General features: G+C 37.8%; 1 protein-coding gene across 1 annotated transcript in view; it reads left to right on the top strand.

The window, feature by feature from the left end:
* The window catches only part of LOC124794665, a 465,391-nt gene that overhangs the window by 424,104 nt on the left and 23,120 nt on the right, over positions 1–18,167 (top strand). The window contains exon 6 of the mRNA XM_047258197.1: positions 16,677–16,909. Within this exon, the coding sequence (XP_047114153.1) occupies positions 16,677–16,909 (233 nt within the window). The remainder of the gene's footprint in view (positions 1–16,676; positions 16,910–18,167) is intronic.

Below are 18,167 nucleotides of genomic sequence, written 5' to 3'. Positions count from 1 at the left end.
GTTACTGTAACACTGATAATTAACGTTGATGGAGAGTGTTAATGCTACAATGTTAATGTTAATTTGAAGAAGCAATACTGTTTTAGAGTTGTGTTACCTCCCATTCTTTAGATGCTTTGGCTTTTGATTTTTATTCAGTGTGTGTGTCGTTGTGTGCCATTAGTTGTAAGCTGTTTTGTATTACAATAAACTCTGCACAAACAGGCTTATTTTTGTGCTATATTTACTATGCCTGATGACACATCAGAGGTAAGACATCATCACTACCTTCACAGTACGGTAACTATAGTTATGTAACCGATGACATGAGTTACTAAATACGGTTTCCCGAAATTCATTCACCAAAAAGACGAAGTAAATATTCCAGAATTCCAATCGAGAATAGCAGCCAACATGAGTAACGTAGAAGTCGATGTCCCTCGGTGTAGTGAAGCAGCTTAAAACACTTACTAAAGGCAAGCCTTCTGGTACCCTCGGGCTTAGCAGTCGTATACAACCGATCGGTCTACGAAACATCGGAAAAATTGCGCGGGGCCCCAACAATACCCAAGAAATGAAGTAAGAGTAAATCGCTGAATTACATACCCATGTCACTGACATCGATTTGCAGTAGGATTCTGGAACGAATACTACGTTCGAAGGCTATGAATTACCTTGAAGAACACGATCTATTGATACACAGTCAGCACGGGTTCAGAAAATATCGGCCTTGCCCAGAGGGCTTTTGACACCTCACAATCGGCTTATAGGTAAACCACATGGCAACGGGGTATCGTCGCAGTTGTGCGACTAGACTCTTTGATTTCCTGTCAGAAAGGTAACAACAGTTCGTAATAATTGGCGAAAATTAATCAAGAAAAACGGAAGTGATATCTGGTGTTCCCCAAGATCATTTGCAACAATCTGTATGAACGATTTAGAAACCAATATAAGCAACCCCCTTACGTAGTTTGCAGATGATGCTGTTGTTTACTGACTAGTGAAGTCATCAGAAGATCAAAATCATTTGCAAAATGATTTAAACAAGATACCGTATGGTGCAAAAAGCGGCAATTGACCTTGAATAATGAAAAGTATTAGCTCATCCACATGAGCACTAAAAGGAACCAATTAAATTTCGGTTATACTATACACCACACAAATCTAAGGCCTGTCGGTTCAACTAAATAAGTTGGGTTGGGTTGTTTGGGGGAAGAGGCCAAACTGCGAGGTCATCGGTCTAAAAAAATTGTTCAAATAGCTCCGAACACTATGGGACCGAACTTCTGAGGTCATCAGTCCCCTAGAACTTAGAACTATTTAAACCTAACTAACCTAAGGACATCACACACACCCATGCCCGAGGTAGGATTCGAACCTGCGACCGTAGCGGCCGCGCGGTTCCAGACTGTAGCGCCTAGAACTGCTCGGCCACCGCGGCCGGCGTCATCGGTCTCATAGGTTTAAGGAAGGACGGGGAAAGAAGTCGGCCATGCCCTTTCAGAAGAACCACTACAGCATTTTCCCGGAGCGATTTAAGGAAATCACGGAAAACCAAAATCAGGATGGCCGGACGCGCGACTGAAACGTCGTCCTCCCGAATGCGAGTCCAGTGTAATTAAATAAGTAATGATTTCAATTAGGAACAACTTAAATAGGAACGATTACATAGAAAATGTTGTGGGGAAGGCGAATCAGACTACATTTTAATGGTAGAACACTTAGAAGAGGGCCCGCATCTCGTGGTCGTGCGGTAGCGTTCTCGCTTCCCACGCCCGGGTTCCCGGGTTCGATTCCCGGCGGGGTCAGGGATTTTCTCTGCCTCGTGATGGCTGGGTGTTGTGTGCTGTCCTTAGGTTAGTTAGGTTTAAGTAGTTCTAAGTTCTAGGGGACTGATGACCATAGATGTTAAGTCCCATAGTGCTCAGAGCCATTTGAACCATTTTGAACTTAGAAGAGGCAACGGATATACAAAAAAGACTCCCTTAACTACGCTTGTCCGACCTCCTCTGCAGTATTGCTGCACGCTAAGGGCTTCTTTCCAGGTATGATTGACGAAGTTCATCGAAAAAGTTCAAACGAGGGCAGCTCGTTTTTTACTATCGTGAAATAGGGGAAGAATGCCACAGTGTGGGTGGCAGTTGTTGAACCAAGAACTTTTTCGTTGCGACGAGATCTTCTCACGAAATTTCAGTCACCAACTTTCTCCTCCGAATGCGAAAATAGTTTGTTCTTGACCATGTATGTAGGGACAAATACACACTAATAAAATAATAGAAATCAGAGCTAACACAGAAAGGTTTAACTGTTAGTTTTCCCCATGCGACGTTTGGGAGTACTAGGATAGAAGAAATATATAAAGTTGGTTTGAAGAACGCTCTGCCAGGCCCTTAAAAATGGACTTCGGAGTAGTCATGTAGGTGCAGATGATGCTATAATCTTCAGGAAGGTCGCAACGCCAGAAGACTGTAGCGAAATGCAGGAATGTCTGCAGAGTGTCGATGACTGTGTAAGGATAGTCAGATGGCCCTGGATTTATACCTATAAATGTAGTGTATTGTCCATAAATAATTGAATAACATCTATTGTTAGATTGCGTTACTGACCATTAGCCTAGAAGCAGTGTGAACATAAAACGCCTAGAAGTAACTGTCCAGAGAGACCTAACGGATACTGACAGTATACACTGATGAGCCAAAGAAACTGATACACGTGCCTAATATCATGTAGGTCTCCGCGAGCACACAGTAGTGTCGCAAAACGACGTGGCAGGGAGTCGACTGATGTCTGAAGTAGTGCTGGAGGGAATTGACACCATGAACCCTGCATGGCTTTCCATAAATCCGTAAGAGTATGAGGGGTGGTGATCTCTTCTGAAGCACATTGCAAGATATCCCAAATATGCTTAATGCTGCTTATGTCTGGGGAGTTTGGTGGGCAGCGGAAGTGATTAAACTCATAAGTGTGTTCCTGGAGCCACTCTGTAGCACTTCTGGGCTTGTGAAGTGTCACATTGTCCGTCTGGAATTTCCCAAGTCAATCGGAATGCACAATGGACATGAATCGATGCAGGTGATAAGACAGGATGCTTATGTACGTTCCACCTGTCAGAGTCATGTCTAAATGTATCAGGGGCCCCCCCACACGATTACACAGCCTCCACCAGCTTGAACAGTCTCCTGCTGACATGCAGGGTCCATGGATTGATGAGGCTGTCTCCATACCTGTACACGTCCATCCGTATTGGAATCTGCAGCAATTTGCGGAACAGTTGCACTTCTGTCATGTTGAGTGATTCTCTTCAGTCATCATTGGTCCCATTCTCGGAGGATATTTTTCCGGTCGCAGTGGTAGTAGAGAGTTGATGTTGTACGAGATTCTGAATATTCACGGTACACTCGTGAAATGGTCGTACGGAAAAATCTCCACTTCGTTGCTACGTCAGAGATGCTGTGTCCCATCGTTCATCCGTCGACTATAACACCACGTTCAAACTCACTTAAATCTTGATAACCAGCCATTGTAGCAGCAATAACCGATCTAACAACTGCGCCTGAGACTTGTTGTCTTTTACAGGCGTTGCCGACTGCAGCTCCTTATTCTGCCTGTTTACATGTCTCTGTATTTGGATATGCATGCCTATACCAGTTTCTTTGACTCTTCAGTGTGAAACCAGTTGTAGGAACAGCAGATGGCAGGCTGAGACTCATCTGAAGAAATTTAAGTAAGTGTAGTTCATCTACAGAAGAAGTAGCACTCAAAAAATTTGTTTGACCAATTGTTGCGCATTGCTCATAAGACTGGAGTTCCTATTGTATTAATGGAAGACATAGAGAAGAGACAATGAACAATGACACGATTTATCATGGGATTCTTTTGTAAACATGTGAGCATTATAGAGATGTTCAACAAAGTCTAGTGACAGATGTTACAAGAAAGATGATAGGTATCACCGAGAGATTTAATGTTGAAATTGTGAGAGCGTAGGTTTCAAGAAGGACCTGAAAATATATTACTTCCTCTCACATAAGTATTAAATGGACAACGATGAGAATATCATAAAAATTAGAATTACTACAGGAGTTTCCTGTGCACCAGTCATGAACGGAACAAGGATTAATGGTAGAAGAAGAACCCTCTTTCACACATCACACAGTGTCTTGTGAGGTGTAGGAGTGAATGTAGATGTAGAAACCTTCACATAGTATCTCTCGTTACAGATTTCTACTCAGTTTCCCATTTGTTGAATTTATCCTTTTTCTGATCATCTATTTTTACTTTGAATACTCATCCATTCATTCTGGGAACATTCCTCATCAGTGCCACATCCTTGCTAGGACTGCTCATGAAGTTTTAATAAACTTATTATTTGGTTTGTATGTATGTGTCTGCAGTTGTGGTTCTCATTTAAATTCCCATGCTATGAATTGTAGCACGCTGCTAGAGGAGTAAAAAAAGTGTAGTACATTGATTAAGTGGAGATGGGTTGCCCTATGTTGCTTTCAGCCATCTAGCGATTTTCTGCAGTTCTCCGTGGACAGGGTCAGTTTAAGGCCCAAGGAACCCAAGGAAAACAAGACGTCACGTGGAGGACACGACAAGTTCCATAACTGTAAGATTTGTGCAGTGGGTTGTATCACAGTTAGCAGTGGCCACTTGGGTGCCAAGCTGAAATGGACTCCAAGGGTGCCCAAGTACAAGATTGGTATACAGTGCATGTCACAATTTGTAGCAAACACTGATACAGGTTAAAGTGTATGACGGCAAATGGGAGTTTGGGATCAAATGATAATTTACTTGTATGGAAAAATGATCTTGAACTGACCTTGGATATGGGGATTTTGATGTGTACTAGAATTGCAGGCAAGTACCTGAAAACAAACAAAATATTGTTTCCAATGTAATTGGATAGATAAAAAAATCTATTCACCAAGCAGCGACATGAGAACACACACACACATACATAAAAAAAGAGATTGCACTTAAGAAAGCTTTCAGGGCCAGAGGTTCCTTCTTGCAGCAGACGTGTTGAAGGGGAAAGAAGAAAGGTGGATGAAATGGATTGGAGAGTTTTACGAAAATGGGTATTGTTCGGAAAAGTCACTCACAGCCCCGGATCAGGAGAGACTTACCAGATGTGATGAAAAGGAAAGACATTGTTTGAGACTGCACCGGACTATTTGTATACAAATATAAATGGGAAACAGTGACCTACAAAAAGGACAAACGTACAGTGCCGCAGCAAAACCGATTGAAAAAAGGGACTTTCTTGTTGTTGGCGACTCCATACTGAAAAATGTTACAGCTCCTAGCTGTGAAATCGATATTCGTCCCGGAACCCGATCGCATGAGATCAGCAGACACTTTCAAAATATTCTAAATTCGAAACGAAATGAAACTGAATGTGGAAATGAAAAAAAGGACAAATCCGAAGGTGTTTTCATTCATGCCGAAACAAATTCCATCTGGAACAGAAGTGAGGAAGAAATAATCAGTGAAACACGGAACTTGATGCTCTCAGCAAAAACTGTGTTTGCAAATTCGAAAATTGTCATTAGTGCAATTTTACGCAGAAGGTCAGTAAGTGATACATACATAAATAAGATAACAGTGGAAGCGGGGAACAGTGAGACAAGTCGGATGCAATTTTTGTAGACTCAAACAAATTTGGAGGTGGTAATTGTCTGGGAAAACATGGGCTACACTTGAATAGGTTAGGTTCAATGACTTTCAGCAAAATGATCGTAGACATCCGCAGAATCATTAAAACCAAGGGAAACTGAAAACTTCCGAAAAGGGTGAGAAAACAAAAGTGGTGATCCAAAATGGAAACTGTAAAAATTTGAAAGAAGATTTTAGTTACCTAAATGAAGAATGTATTTTTGAAAGCTGTGTGATTTAAATACTGTGATAATATCAATTTACAGAATTCCTGAGAGTTCTGCTACTAATTTGTTCTTAGAAAAATTTCAATATCTCTTAGATAAACTTAAAAAAGGAAGCAAGAAAAAGATTGTGATTGCAGGAGGCTTCAACTGTAATACATTAATTGAAAGCAGTGACATTGAAAAATTTCGCGCTTTAATCCTAAAATATGGTATCAAGCTAAAGTTTACTACGTGCACTAGAGAAGACTTCCACTCAGCAACCTGCATACATAGGCTAATATTATTACAAATTACTAGTTTTACCTAGATCTAGGGATATTGGATCACTCACCTTTGTTTATAAAGCTCCCTAAACCAGAGAAACTAAAATATGAATCTTATATAAGAAGGAATTTAGCAAAGTAAATTTAGAGTTGTTTTGTGATAAATTAAGTGTTATAAGTTGGCATTTAGACCACTGTGATTCAAGTAACAAAAATTTTGATAAATTTCTAAATTGTTTTTTGGGTGTAAACATTTCCCCCAAAATCTTATCAAAAGATAGGAACAAACGAAATTGGATTACACCAGGCATAAAAATTTCAAGTACCAGAAAGAGACAGGTGCACAATGAGTTCATAGTAAGTAGAAACCCTAATTTTGTAAGTTACGTTAAGCGCTATAAGACTATATTCAAAAAAATGATACTGGCAGAAAAAAAACTGGCAAATAGTATATTCATAAACAAACAAAGAAATAAAACAATGGCAGTCTGTTCTGTTGTGAAATCAGAGTTGGGAGTCGATGTTAAAAGTCAAGAATTTTCTCAAATTAGGTTTTAGGGTCATATTATTTTAAATCGAGTTCACATGTCAAACTGCTTCAATGATTTCCTTGTCAATACAGCAAAATCTGACGTAGACATGGCAGCCCATCAGGACAATATGATTTTCAGGCATAGAGACGACATACAAAACATTTCTTTTAAAAAATTCAGAAAAATCACTCAGAAAGATGTGGAAGACACAATATTACCATTAAAAAACAAAAATTGAGCTGGATGGGGAGGGGGGAATACCGTTCACAGTAATCAAGGCATTACGCCATATTATTTCATACCCACTGACTTATTGCAAACCAGTCCTTTGAACATGGTTCTTTCGCATATGTCCTAAAATATTCAGAGATTAACCCATAATTTAAAAAGGGATCATCAGATGATATGGGAAACTACCAGCCCATCTCTCTCCTTCCTGTTTTTTCTAAAATATTTGAAAAACTTGTGCCAAAACAACTAGAAAATTTCCTTGCAGTAAATGACATTATTTGTAAAAATCAGTTTGGTTTTCAAAGAGGAAAAAGCACCATAAATGCCATCAGAGAATTTACAGAAGAAATAAGCACATCACTAGACCAGGGTACAAAAGTCTCAGGAATATTCTGTGATTTAACGAGAGCCTTTGACTTGGTGAACCTCTCATTATTACTTCACAAACTGAAGAGCTATGGGATCAAAGATACTGCATTACAGTGGTTCAACTCTTATCTGACAGAAACGAAACAAAGATTTATTTTAACATCAAATTCAGCTAACTACCACTCTTAATGGAAAACAATTTCCCAAGGAGTTCCACAGGGCTCAGTACTGGGTCCGTACATGTTCTTGCTGTATATAAATGCTTTATCATTAAATATTCATGCTCACTCAGTCTTGTTCACAGTTGACACCTCAGTCCTGATAGAAAATGATACAATAGAAAAGATTCCAGATAATAAAGAAAATGTTCTGGGGAAACTGGAATCCTCATTCCATAAAAAATGGACTGAAGTCCAATGTCACTAAGACCCAGATAATGCAATTTGTCTCTAAATTGTCAGCAATATGTCCTGTACAAATAGCCCATAATAATCAACTGATGACAGAAGTGAGCTATGTGAAATTGTTGGGACTAAACCTCAATAAAAGTTTAAACTGGAAGACCACTTCTTCAGAAGAAACATGTGTGCCACCCACAAAAATGAGTCATGTCGCCCATTGTTCAAGAAATTAAAAATATTAACAATTACTTCAGTGTACATTTTTGAAATTTTGGTTTTTGTATATAATAATCAACATAATCTTCAAATGTTCCATTTTAAGCACAGCTATGGTACTCATTACAAGGAAAACTTCAAATTTCCTTTGTATCACTTAAAGCTTTACGCTCAGACACCACTGTAAATGGGGCTAAAAATAAATTGCAAATTAAAAGGAAGAAACATCTTAACAGTGGACCTTGGTTTGCTGAAAATTTTACTCCAAAGTATTTTAACTGAGAAAAGTTACTATACCACTGAAAAATTCATGGAAGACAGTCTGACACTTTGAACAATAAAAATCTGTAGCTAATATTGCAGTGTTGTCTGTGTACAACAAGGGAAATTGGTAAACTGTTAATTTATAGTAAATATTGTAGTGTTGCATTATCCTAAAAATAGTGTAGAAAGAATTTCTGTAAATAATTATACATTATATTTTTGCTAAACTTGACGTGTCTCCTGTAGAACAGATAATATGATCTGTACAATGTATATAATGAGACTAATAAATCACATTTCACAATGATTCACATTTCTAAGCTTAATTCAGCTCCTTGGTTAGTTTATCAATGTGTTCACTCCATTGTAACGTGTGATCCAACTGGACCCCAAGAAATATTACATGTAGTGAATTTTTCATGTAGCATATGACTATTAATGTCTGTGTCTGGTGCTAGGTTGTCTTTGTCTTTCCTTTTCTTTTTTTCCGACTTGTTAAAACTAGCTAATATGAATTTCTGCGAGATTACATCTTAAAATGTTTGCTTTGAACTTGTTGTAGGTTTCATCAGCTTCCATCTGTCTGCTCAAGTTGAGCATGGAGCATTGAATAACATGCTTGTGTCACCAACAAACATACTAGTTACTTAACTACCCTTTAAAGTAACTAGAAGTTCATTTACATAGATTAAGAACAAACATGGACCTCTTGTGATCCTTGGGTAATCCAAAATGTTAAGTCCCTCCCATTTTGAGGTTAATTTCATGCTTTTGTCACAGTCTGTCAAGGAGATCCTCAGTTTTCCATATGAAACTAAGACTCCATCCATGCAAGATGGATACCACTAATGTTATAACATTTCAGTTTGTCAAACAGAATTTTGTAGTCAACATGTTGAAAGGCTTTGATAAGGCTACAAAATATATCAACAGAATAACTTTTCTTGTTTACCCGTGCTTAGACTTAATCTGTAAGACCTTGTATTTCTTTCGCTGTGGAGAATCCTTTCTGAAAATCAAACCCAGAGGCATTTGTTAACTTCACCTTAGTTAAGTTAATCTTTGTTTTACCATAGACCACTTTCTAAACACTTTTCATATATCAATCAATCAATCTCTTTTATTCATCCACTAACAATAGACATTGTATGGATGTAGTCAATTACAGTATAGTTTCTTATCTTTAATTTGTTTCAAAAACTTGGATAATAAATACAAATATTTTATATCAGTACATATAAATAATATTACTTTTCCATATGCAGATATTCTGCAATGCTATAAAAACTATGTGTTAGTAAAAATTGTTTAAGATCTATCTTGAATATATGAAATTCTTTAATTTTCTTTATTTTAGAAGGCAAAGCACTAAAAAGTGTTTTGGGCTGGTAGTTTACACTTTTTTGGTAGAGTGCTCCTTTGTGGGTGTGTCTGTGAAAATCATCCCTGTTCCTTGTTTCATGGTTATGAACCCGTTTATTTAATGTTGAAAATTCCTGGTGAGTTTTCAGAAGGCATACACATTCATAGATGTATAAGCTAGGAAGAGTCATTTTTTTAAAAAAATTCTTTAAATATATCCCTGAATGACACTCTGCAGGGAACCCCTTTCATTATTCTAATAGCCCTTTTTTGAAGTTTGAAAGCTTGTTTTGCCGTACCTGTACTTCCCCAGAAGATCACACCATATCTAATGTAAACTGTTCATATAAGCATAATAGGCACACAGCAATGATTCAGTGTTGCAACATTCCCGAAGCATTCTTACCACATAACAAACAGCATTTGCTCAATTTTTTACTCAAAACTTCTAGATGCTTTTCCCATCTCAAGTTCTCCTCCACCCATATACTGAGGAATTTTGTGTTTGGAGCTTGTGCAATGAAATAGTTCCCTAACTCAGTTTTTACTCTTCTTCTAGCTTCACTTTTAATATTACTGAAATTCATCAATACTGGTTATCCTTATTTATGATCAAAGCATTATCATTAAATTATTTTCCTGTCTCATTTATTGTCCTAGACACACTCTGCTGTAGATCATCCTCATTGTATCCTTTTATAAAAATGCTAGTGTTATCAGCAAACATCACTGTTCTGCAACTGTCAGTTGGTTTGGCAAATTGTTTATGCCCACCAAGAACAACAGAGGGTCTAACACGGAACCCTGGGGCACTCCATAGCTAGTTTTTTTTTTTTTTAAATCTGGAAGATACTCTTTGCCTTCATGACATATTTTTACTTTCTGTTGTCTATCAGAGAGATAAGACTTGAACTATTTGAAGGCAAGTCCCCGGACCCCATAACATTCTAGTTTCATAAGCAATAAGTCATGGCTGATTAAATCAAATGCTTTATATAACTCTAAGAATATTCTGCAACTTAATTCGTTCTTGTCCAAGGCATTTAGAACCATTTTCATGAATTGGAAGACTGCTGTTTCTGTGGATCTGTTCTTTCTAAACCCATTTTGAGCATTAGTCAGTATTAATAATGTCAGTTAGTTGAGTATATATACGGGTAGAACTATGTTTGATTACCTTGTCTGAAATTCGGCCAATATCACAAGGCATTTTATTTTTTAGTTTATTAATAGCATTTGTAATTTCACATTCTGTTACTGGGTACAAAAACATTGTCTTTTCACAAGTTGGTACTTTTGTGTTTTTGTTGTTTGAATTGCACAGACTTTTAATTAGGTTCGGTGCTATGTTCACATAATGTTCATTAAATATATTGGCTACCTGTTGAGCATCTTCTATCACTTTACCCTCACTTTTAATTTTGAAATTATGGGTCTTGGTTTTACATTTTCCTATGCTATTGTTTATAACCTTCCAAATTGATTTTGACTTATTGCTTCCCTTATCAATGTATAAATCATTGCTTAGCCTTTTTACTCTGTGTAAAACTTTCCTATAGACCCTTCTACATTTCCTGTAGTATGGTTTTATTGTTGTTTTTATTTTAACATGTTTGCTTAGGTTTCTAAGGGAAGTTGCTGATTTTTTAATCCCTTGTGCTACCCATGTGTTTGTCTTCTCACTGACTTCAATTCTTTTTAACAGGAATACTACATCATAGCAATATTTATAATCAGTGAGAAAACTGTCATACTTTTTGTCTGCATCATCAGTTTGTTCTATGCCCCACTGTCCCCTTTTTAGCATACTATTAAATACCCTTATGTTGTTTGCATTAATAAGTCTTCTTTGTGCATATTTTTTTGTGACTGTGTATTTCTTATTGTTCTTATTCCTTATCATTTTTAAAGCCATATGGTCAGAAAAACCTGTATCTGTTTACTTCAACACTGTACTCACAGATTTGTTTGTTGGTACATATCTGATCAAGTGTTGTTTCAGATCCATCCCCATATCTGGTAAATTCCTGCACTGTAGGTTTCATGTTGTATGTGTTAAACATATTTAATAATTGTACCTTGTTCTTTTTACCTTTGTTAAAATTAATGTTAAAACCCCCAAGAACTATTGTGCATTTTGACCTGCCTCTCAATTCATTTAAAAGATCATCTATATAATATAATAACTGGGTAAAGTCAGCCGATGGGGACCTATAGATGCAAGCAATAATAGTTTGACAGTCTGTAAGCTCGGAAATACAACATTCAAAATTTTTTTCTGTGCACTTCACCTTGCTAAGTTTTACCACCTTAGATTTAACATTACTTCTAACATAGATGCATACACCTCCACATTCATAAGTTTCCCTGCAATTTAAAGTTTGTTATTGCCAACGTATTGATTGTTTTTGATAAAAGTGGAAATACACTGACGAAAAAAAAAAAAAAATCACAACACCGAGAAGGAGTTACGTATTTCTACATCTGAAAGATGATGTCTATTCAAATTTCATACCAGTCACATAAGAGTGGCGCTTTAGTGCCATTATGAGGATGCAAATCATATTTGCTTTAAATACATGCTCAGATGGTCTGAACATCAGTTACCTTTAAGATTGGCTATGTCAAGAATGCCTTTGAGATGACTAATATGCTATTATCAACACCTCACCGAGTTTTGATTATATCATGTAATAGGGCTATGACAAGCTGGATGTTCCTTCTGCAATATTGCGGAAAGACTTTTTCAGGAACTTAGCCACTGTACATGATTGCTGGCAGCACGGTCTGGGGAGGTACAGTCACAAGAAGACCATACTCTGAATGGCCATGTGCACTACCAAGAGGAAAGACCATCATGTTCGGCACATAGCTCTGGCACATCATACTCCATCTGCAGCAGCAAATTAAGCAGCAGTTGGCACCACATTAATTCAATGGATAGTTACAAATCAGTTACTTCTAGGACAGTTCTGAGCCAGATGGCCTGTAGCTTGCATTCCTCTGACCCCAAACTAACTCCTTTTGTGACTTCAGTGGTGTCAAGTGAGACTCATAGGAGGGCAGGGTGGAGGTCTGCTGTGTTTTCTGATGAAAGCTGGTTCTGCCTCATAGCCAGTGATGGCCTCAAGTTGATTAGAAGGAAGCCAGTTGAGGGCATGCAACCAACCAGTCTGCATGCTAAACACACTGGACCTACACTTGGAGTTCTGGTCTGGGGTGCAATTTTGTATGGCAGCAGGAGCACTCTTATAGTTATTTCATACATCTTGACTTCAGATTTGTATATTAATTTTCCATTCAACCTGTTGTGCCACCATTCACGAACAGCATTCCATGGGATGTTTTCCAACATGATAACGCTTACCCACGTACCACTGTTATAACCCAACATACTGTACAGAGTGTTGACTTGTTGCCTTGGCCTGTTCAATCACCATATCTGTCTCCATTCAAGCATGCATTGGGGGAATCATCGGACAACAACTCCAGTGTCACCCACAACCAGCATTAACCATCCCTGTATTGACAGATCAATAGGAACTCCATCCCACAAACTGACATCTGACAGCTGTACAACACAATGATGCGCATTTGCATTCTTGTGTTCAAGATTCTTGCAGTTACACAAGTTATTACTGTACCAGTATTTCACATTTGCAATGGCTTATCTCATGCTTTTATTAATCTGTGATCTTGCAATGTTAATTACTCAAATATGTTACCTGGTAAAATGTATTACTGAAATTTTTTTACTCTACATTATTTATTCTTTGGTGTTGCAAATTTTTCCATCAGTGTAGATCTGTAATTAACGATGATTTTCTTATTTCCAATGTTGTAGATGAGTACTACTACAGCATATTTAAATCTATCAGGCAATTTGAGCTGAGTCTTTGAGTGATTAAAAAGAGTAGCTTAAGGGCAATCCTACTTATCTGATTAAAGGATCTACCATCCCTTTTTTCAGATCCATAAAATGGTAGTTCTTTTCTCCTGAGTAGTCCCCACCTAGCGGTCCAGAGGAGGGGACTAGTCTACCTTTGAAATATTTTAGCCAAGAAAACTCCATCATCAGTAATTGTAAGCCATACATTATAGCTGCAGGTTCCCAGGAAATATATGGCTGTTATTTCCCCTTGCTTTCAGTCACTCACAGTACTTACATGGCCAGCTGTGAGAGCAGGACATGAGTTGTGCTTGGATAGCTCAGTCGTTATCCCACTTAACTCACAAAAGTCAAAGGTCTGAGGTTGGAGTCCCAGTCTGGCACACAGTTGTAATCTGCCAGGAAGTCTCATAATAAGCACTTGTTGGTTTATATTACAAGGCTAGACCAGTCATTCGTCCAAACCAGTCCCCTTGCAACTACTGAAAACGCTACTGCCCCTCTTCAAGAACCATGTGTTAATCTGGTCTTTAATTAGATATCCCTCTGATGCCTACAGTATGGCTATCTGTATCACGGAGGAATGCAAGCCATCTGACTTATCTGACTTTGTCAGGGTCCGTGGTTTATGGGGGGGGGGGGGGGGGGTTGCGGGGGGGTTGTCATGTACAACTGTTCATTTGACTTAAAGCACATTTCACTCCTTCTATAATTTAATTTAGCCTTGAGGGAGTTTCCCCGTGGTTTATGGGGGGGGGGGGGGGGGGTTGCGGGGGGGTTGTCATGTACAACTGTTCATTTGACTTAAAGCACATTTCACTCCTTCTATAATTTAATTTAGCCTTGAGGGAGTTTCCCCTTTCTGATGGGATAGAAGAAACTTGATACATGAATGAATGATTTACATACAGTCATTCAAATGTCTATGTGCTATGCATACAATTCATCTGACTTTCTCTGTTGATATTGATAGATCTCACATGCCATTCAATAATTTTAATTGTGTTTTAGGTCATAGCCAAAGATGTTGTACATATTTTGCATAGTGTCAATCCTTTGGCATCTTCATAGCTTGGCACATAACCATTCATTGAATGAGTTGCTACCTGCATGATTTTGTTAACAATCTTATAAGTATAAGTTATCATGTCTTCTTGATATAATTGGTTTTCACTTTGGTGACAGCAAGGTAATATGGATTTTGTGACACAGGTGTTAATGCTTGTATTAAGAAGGTAACATTATGATGCTGCAGATTTCAGACTCTTGACAAATTTTTATTGGAACATCATGTATAATGGTTTGTTACAATTTACTGTTGAGATCGGAAGGTAATTTTATTTGCTGTGTTGACAGCTGAACTTCAGTTGTTGTTTGCTGGTATGTTTTTGTCACAAGATATTTAGAATTTGTGGTCTGTCGCATAACAACAGGTGCAGTACTATACATGTTCCATTCATGATGTAGTGTTACATTAGAGGTAGCATTGAGCACAATATCATGTCATGAGTTCATTAACAGATTTCTATTTCATCCTGTACAAATTTCCGTTGCTGTGACCTAGTTGACTGACAGTTATGTCTGGAGTGTTCTTTGGCAAAAGCAGCTCATCACTCATCATGGTTAGCTCTGACACTGTTTGCTATTTTGTCCATAAGTAAGGCAAGTAGCACGGCAGCTGATATACTTGCTACAAAGGTCTGAAACAGGCCCCCATGAGAACTGAGGAGGTAGAGATTAGCATTTAACACCCTGTCAACAATAAGGTCATTAGAGATGGAGCACAAGCTCAGGTTAGGAATGATGGAAAAGGAAATCAGCCTTGAACTTTCAAAGGAAACATCCTGGCATTTGCCTGAAGCAATTTAGGGAAATCAAGGAAAATCTAAATAGTCAGACGCTTGGACATGGATTTTATCCATCATTGTCCTGAATGCGAGTCCAGTGTGCTAAACACTGTGCCAACGTGCTCTTTAAGAACTGACAATGTCAAGATATTCACACTAAAATTAAAAACCTGCAATCATAAGTCACTACTTCTGTAAATTATAAGATTCTGGCTTCAGCTGCCAGAGACTGTGGTCATGTGTGTGTGAATTGCATTTCTTTAAGTCTGTGTGTGTGCGTGTGTCTGTCATCTATTTTTGACAAAGGCCTTGTTGGCCAAAAACTTATTTTATGATAGTCTTTCTGTTGTGCCTATCTGTGACTCAGCATCTTCACTATGTGGTGTGTAACAACTTTCCGTTTCATAAATTTGCTACATTCCATCCTGGATTTTCCACTGTTTGAAATTATAATGTTATATACTTTCAAGGATTGAAGATTCCTGCTGGCTGTGTATAAGTTGCAGTGTTTATCATAAGCAGCCCTTTATCTTACAGCATGGATGTAATTACTGTATGACACATCTCAGGATTGTCATATATATGTTGAAACAGCAATGAGAGGTACACACCAGTTATTTAATATAATTGAGCAAGTAGTATAATTTTATCATGGTGACAGTTTTCCTGTTAACTTTAATGTTGTTAAATTTAGTAGGTGACCACAAAAATGGTATGAGCCCATGACAAGTTGAATAATGAGTCAATCATGTGTTAGTGAGCTAGAGACATGTTCATATGATCTAATTTTGGTGCAATGACTGCAAAAGGCAGGAATTTTGGCCTGAGATTCTAGCCTGGTACCCAAATCGTGATCTGCTACCTTTATGATCTGACAATTTTACTGACAGAACCATCCAGTAAAGTGACACGTGGTGTAATAGAGAGGTGCACCTGCAACAAAAAAGCTCATATTCAGTATCACTATTCTAGCCTGTTCTAGCCCTTGATGTTCTACAATAAAATATTTCCTGGAAATTCAATTCAATTGGATCCTTTAATTCACTTGGGATACAGTTAAATTTTAAGAAAGTAGTGATATGGAGCTTACCAAATGTATTCCATAGATGTAGCACAGAATTATTGCCATATTTTTAAGAATTTGGACAACCTTCTTTATTTTTAGGCTATACACTGATACAGGAACCATTGGAGCTTAATTCTTACTTGGGAAGTCACAGGGAACATAAATTAAAATGTCCAGCTATATTAGGTGTTATAGACATCACATAAATGATTTTCACTTTGCATCACAAAGTTCCTATGTGACTGAATCTAATTGAAAGTCATTACTAAACTTTAAATTAATTTCAAATAAAGAATTATCATGAATTTATTATTAGCTCATAGTAATTTAGAAGAGTCTAGAAACCTTAATTTGTACTTCATTTACAGGTGACAGGATTGATAGCGTCCGCATCAGTTTTCGCCACATGGTGTTTGAAGATGCACTGACTATTCTTAGCTATGCTTCTCCATATGATGTTCAACTTGAGGTAGAAAATGCTACAACATCACGACCAAGTACTCTTATCAGGACAAAGAGGATGTCTGGCTCAAGTGTTGGTCCAGCAGACAGAATATGTCATCCATTTTATAGAAGCCAGTCAATCGCAGATTTAGCACAGGTATGTACCTTCAACCACTGCTGAATTTTGATGATTAAAGGTACCTTCTATATGGGATAGCTGAAGAGATAGTTACCTTTTGTTGACTTTTTTATAGACTGTTTTTATTGTCTCTCAGATACTTTAATTCACTTAAAATGTGCTTAAATTTTAAGAAAGTAGTGGCACACAGCATAGACCTCTTCAATCCAAACATATTCCATAGATGTAGCACTGAATGATAGCCACATTTCTAATTTTGACATCCCTCTTTATTTTTAGGGTGCTGTACCTCACTTGGTAAAAACAGAACCTTTGTAGGCTCATTTATTGTCCGTCTGTTGGTCTGTCTGTCCAACTGCTAAGACCCTCTTTTCTCAGAAGAAGTATCAAGTTGAAATTTGTATCACATACTAAGGCAGTGGTGGATACAGGAAAACCTCAAGGAGGGGGCACTAAAGATATTTTGAGCTTCCTTTACTTTTACAGTCACATGCAAAGTTTAAGAATGTTTTATTTAAACTGATTATACACGTATACAAGACAATGCCATCTTATGATATAAAAAAAGTTAGAATTGTGGTTCTCTTCCTTAAATGATGAATTCTGTTGTTGTTGTTGTTGTTGTTGTGGTGGTGGTCTTCAGTCCAGAGACTGGTTTGATGTAGCTCTCCATGCTACTCTATCCTGTGCAAGCTTCTTCATCTCCTAGTACCTACTGCAACCTACATCCTTCTGAATCTGCTTAGTGTATTCATCTTTTGGTCTCGCTCTGTGATTTTTACCTTCCACACTGCCCTCCAATACTAAATTGGTGATCCCTTTATGCCTCGGAACATGTCCTACCAACCGATCCCTTCTTCTGGTCAAGTTGTGCCACAAACTCCTCTTCTCCCCAATTCTGTTCAATACCTCCTCATTAGTTATGTGATCTACCCATCTAATCTTCAGCATTCTTCTGTAGCACCACATTTCAAAAGCTTATATTCTCTTCTTGTCCAAACTATTTATTGTCCATACATGGCTACACTCCATACAAATACTTCCAGGAACGACTTCCCGACACTTAAATCTATACTCGATGTTAACAAATTTCTCTTCTTCAGAAACGCTTTCCTTGCCATTGCCAGTCTACATTTTATATCCTCTCTACTTCGACCATCATCAGTTATTTTGCTCCCCAAATAGCAAAACTCTTTTACTACTTTAAGTGTCTCATTTCCTAATATAATTTCCTCAGCATCACCTGATTTTATTCGACTACATTCCATTATCCTCA

Source organism: Schistocerca piceifrons, chromosome 4, assembly GCF_021461385.2.
Source record: "Schistocerca piceifrons isolate TAMUIC-IGC-003096 chromosome 4, iqSchPice1.1, whole genome shotgun sequence".
Classification (NCBI taxonomy): domain Eukaryota; kingdom Metazoa; phylum Arthropoda; class Insecta; order Orthoptera; family Acrididae; genus Schistocerca; species Schistocerca piceifrons.
The sequence above is the reverse complement of the archived record's forward strand: the minus strand, read 5'-3'. Positions and strand labels throughout refer to the sequence as shown.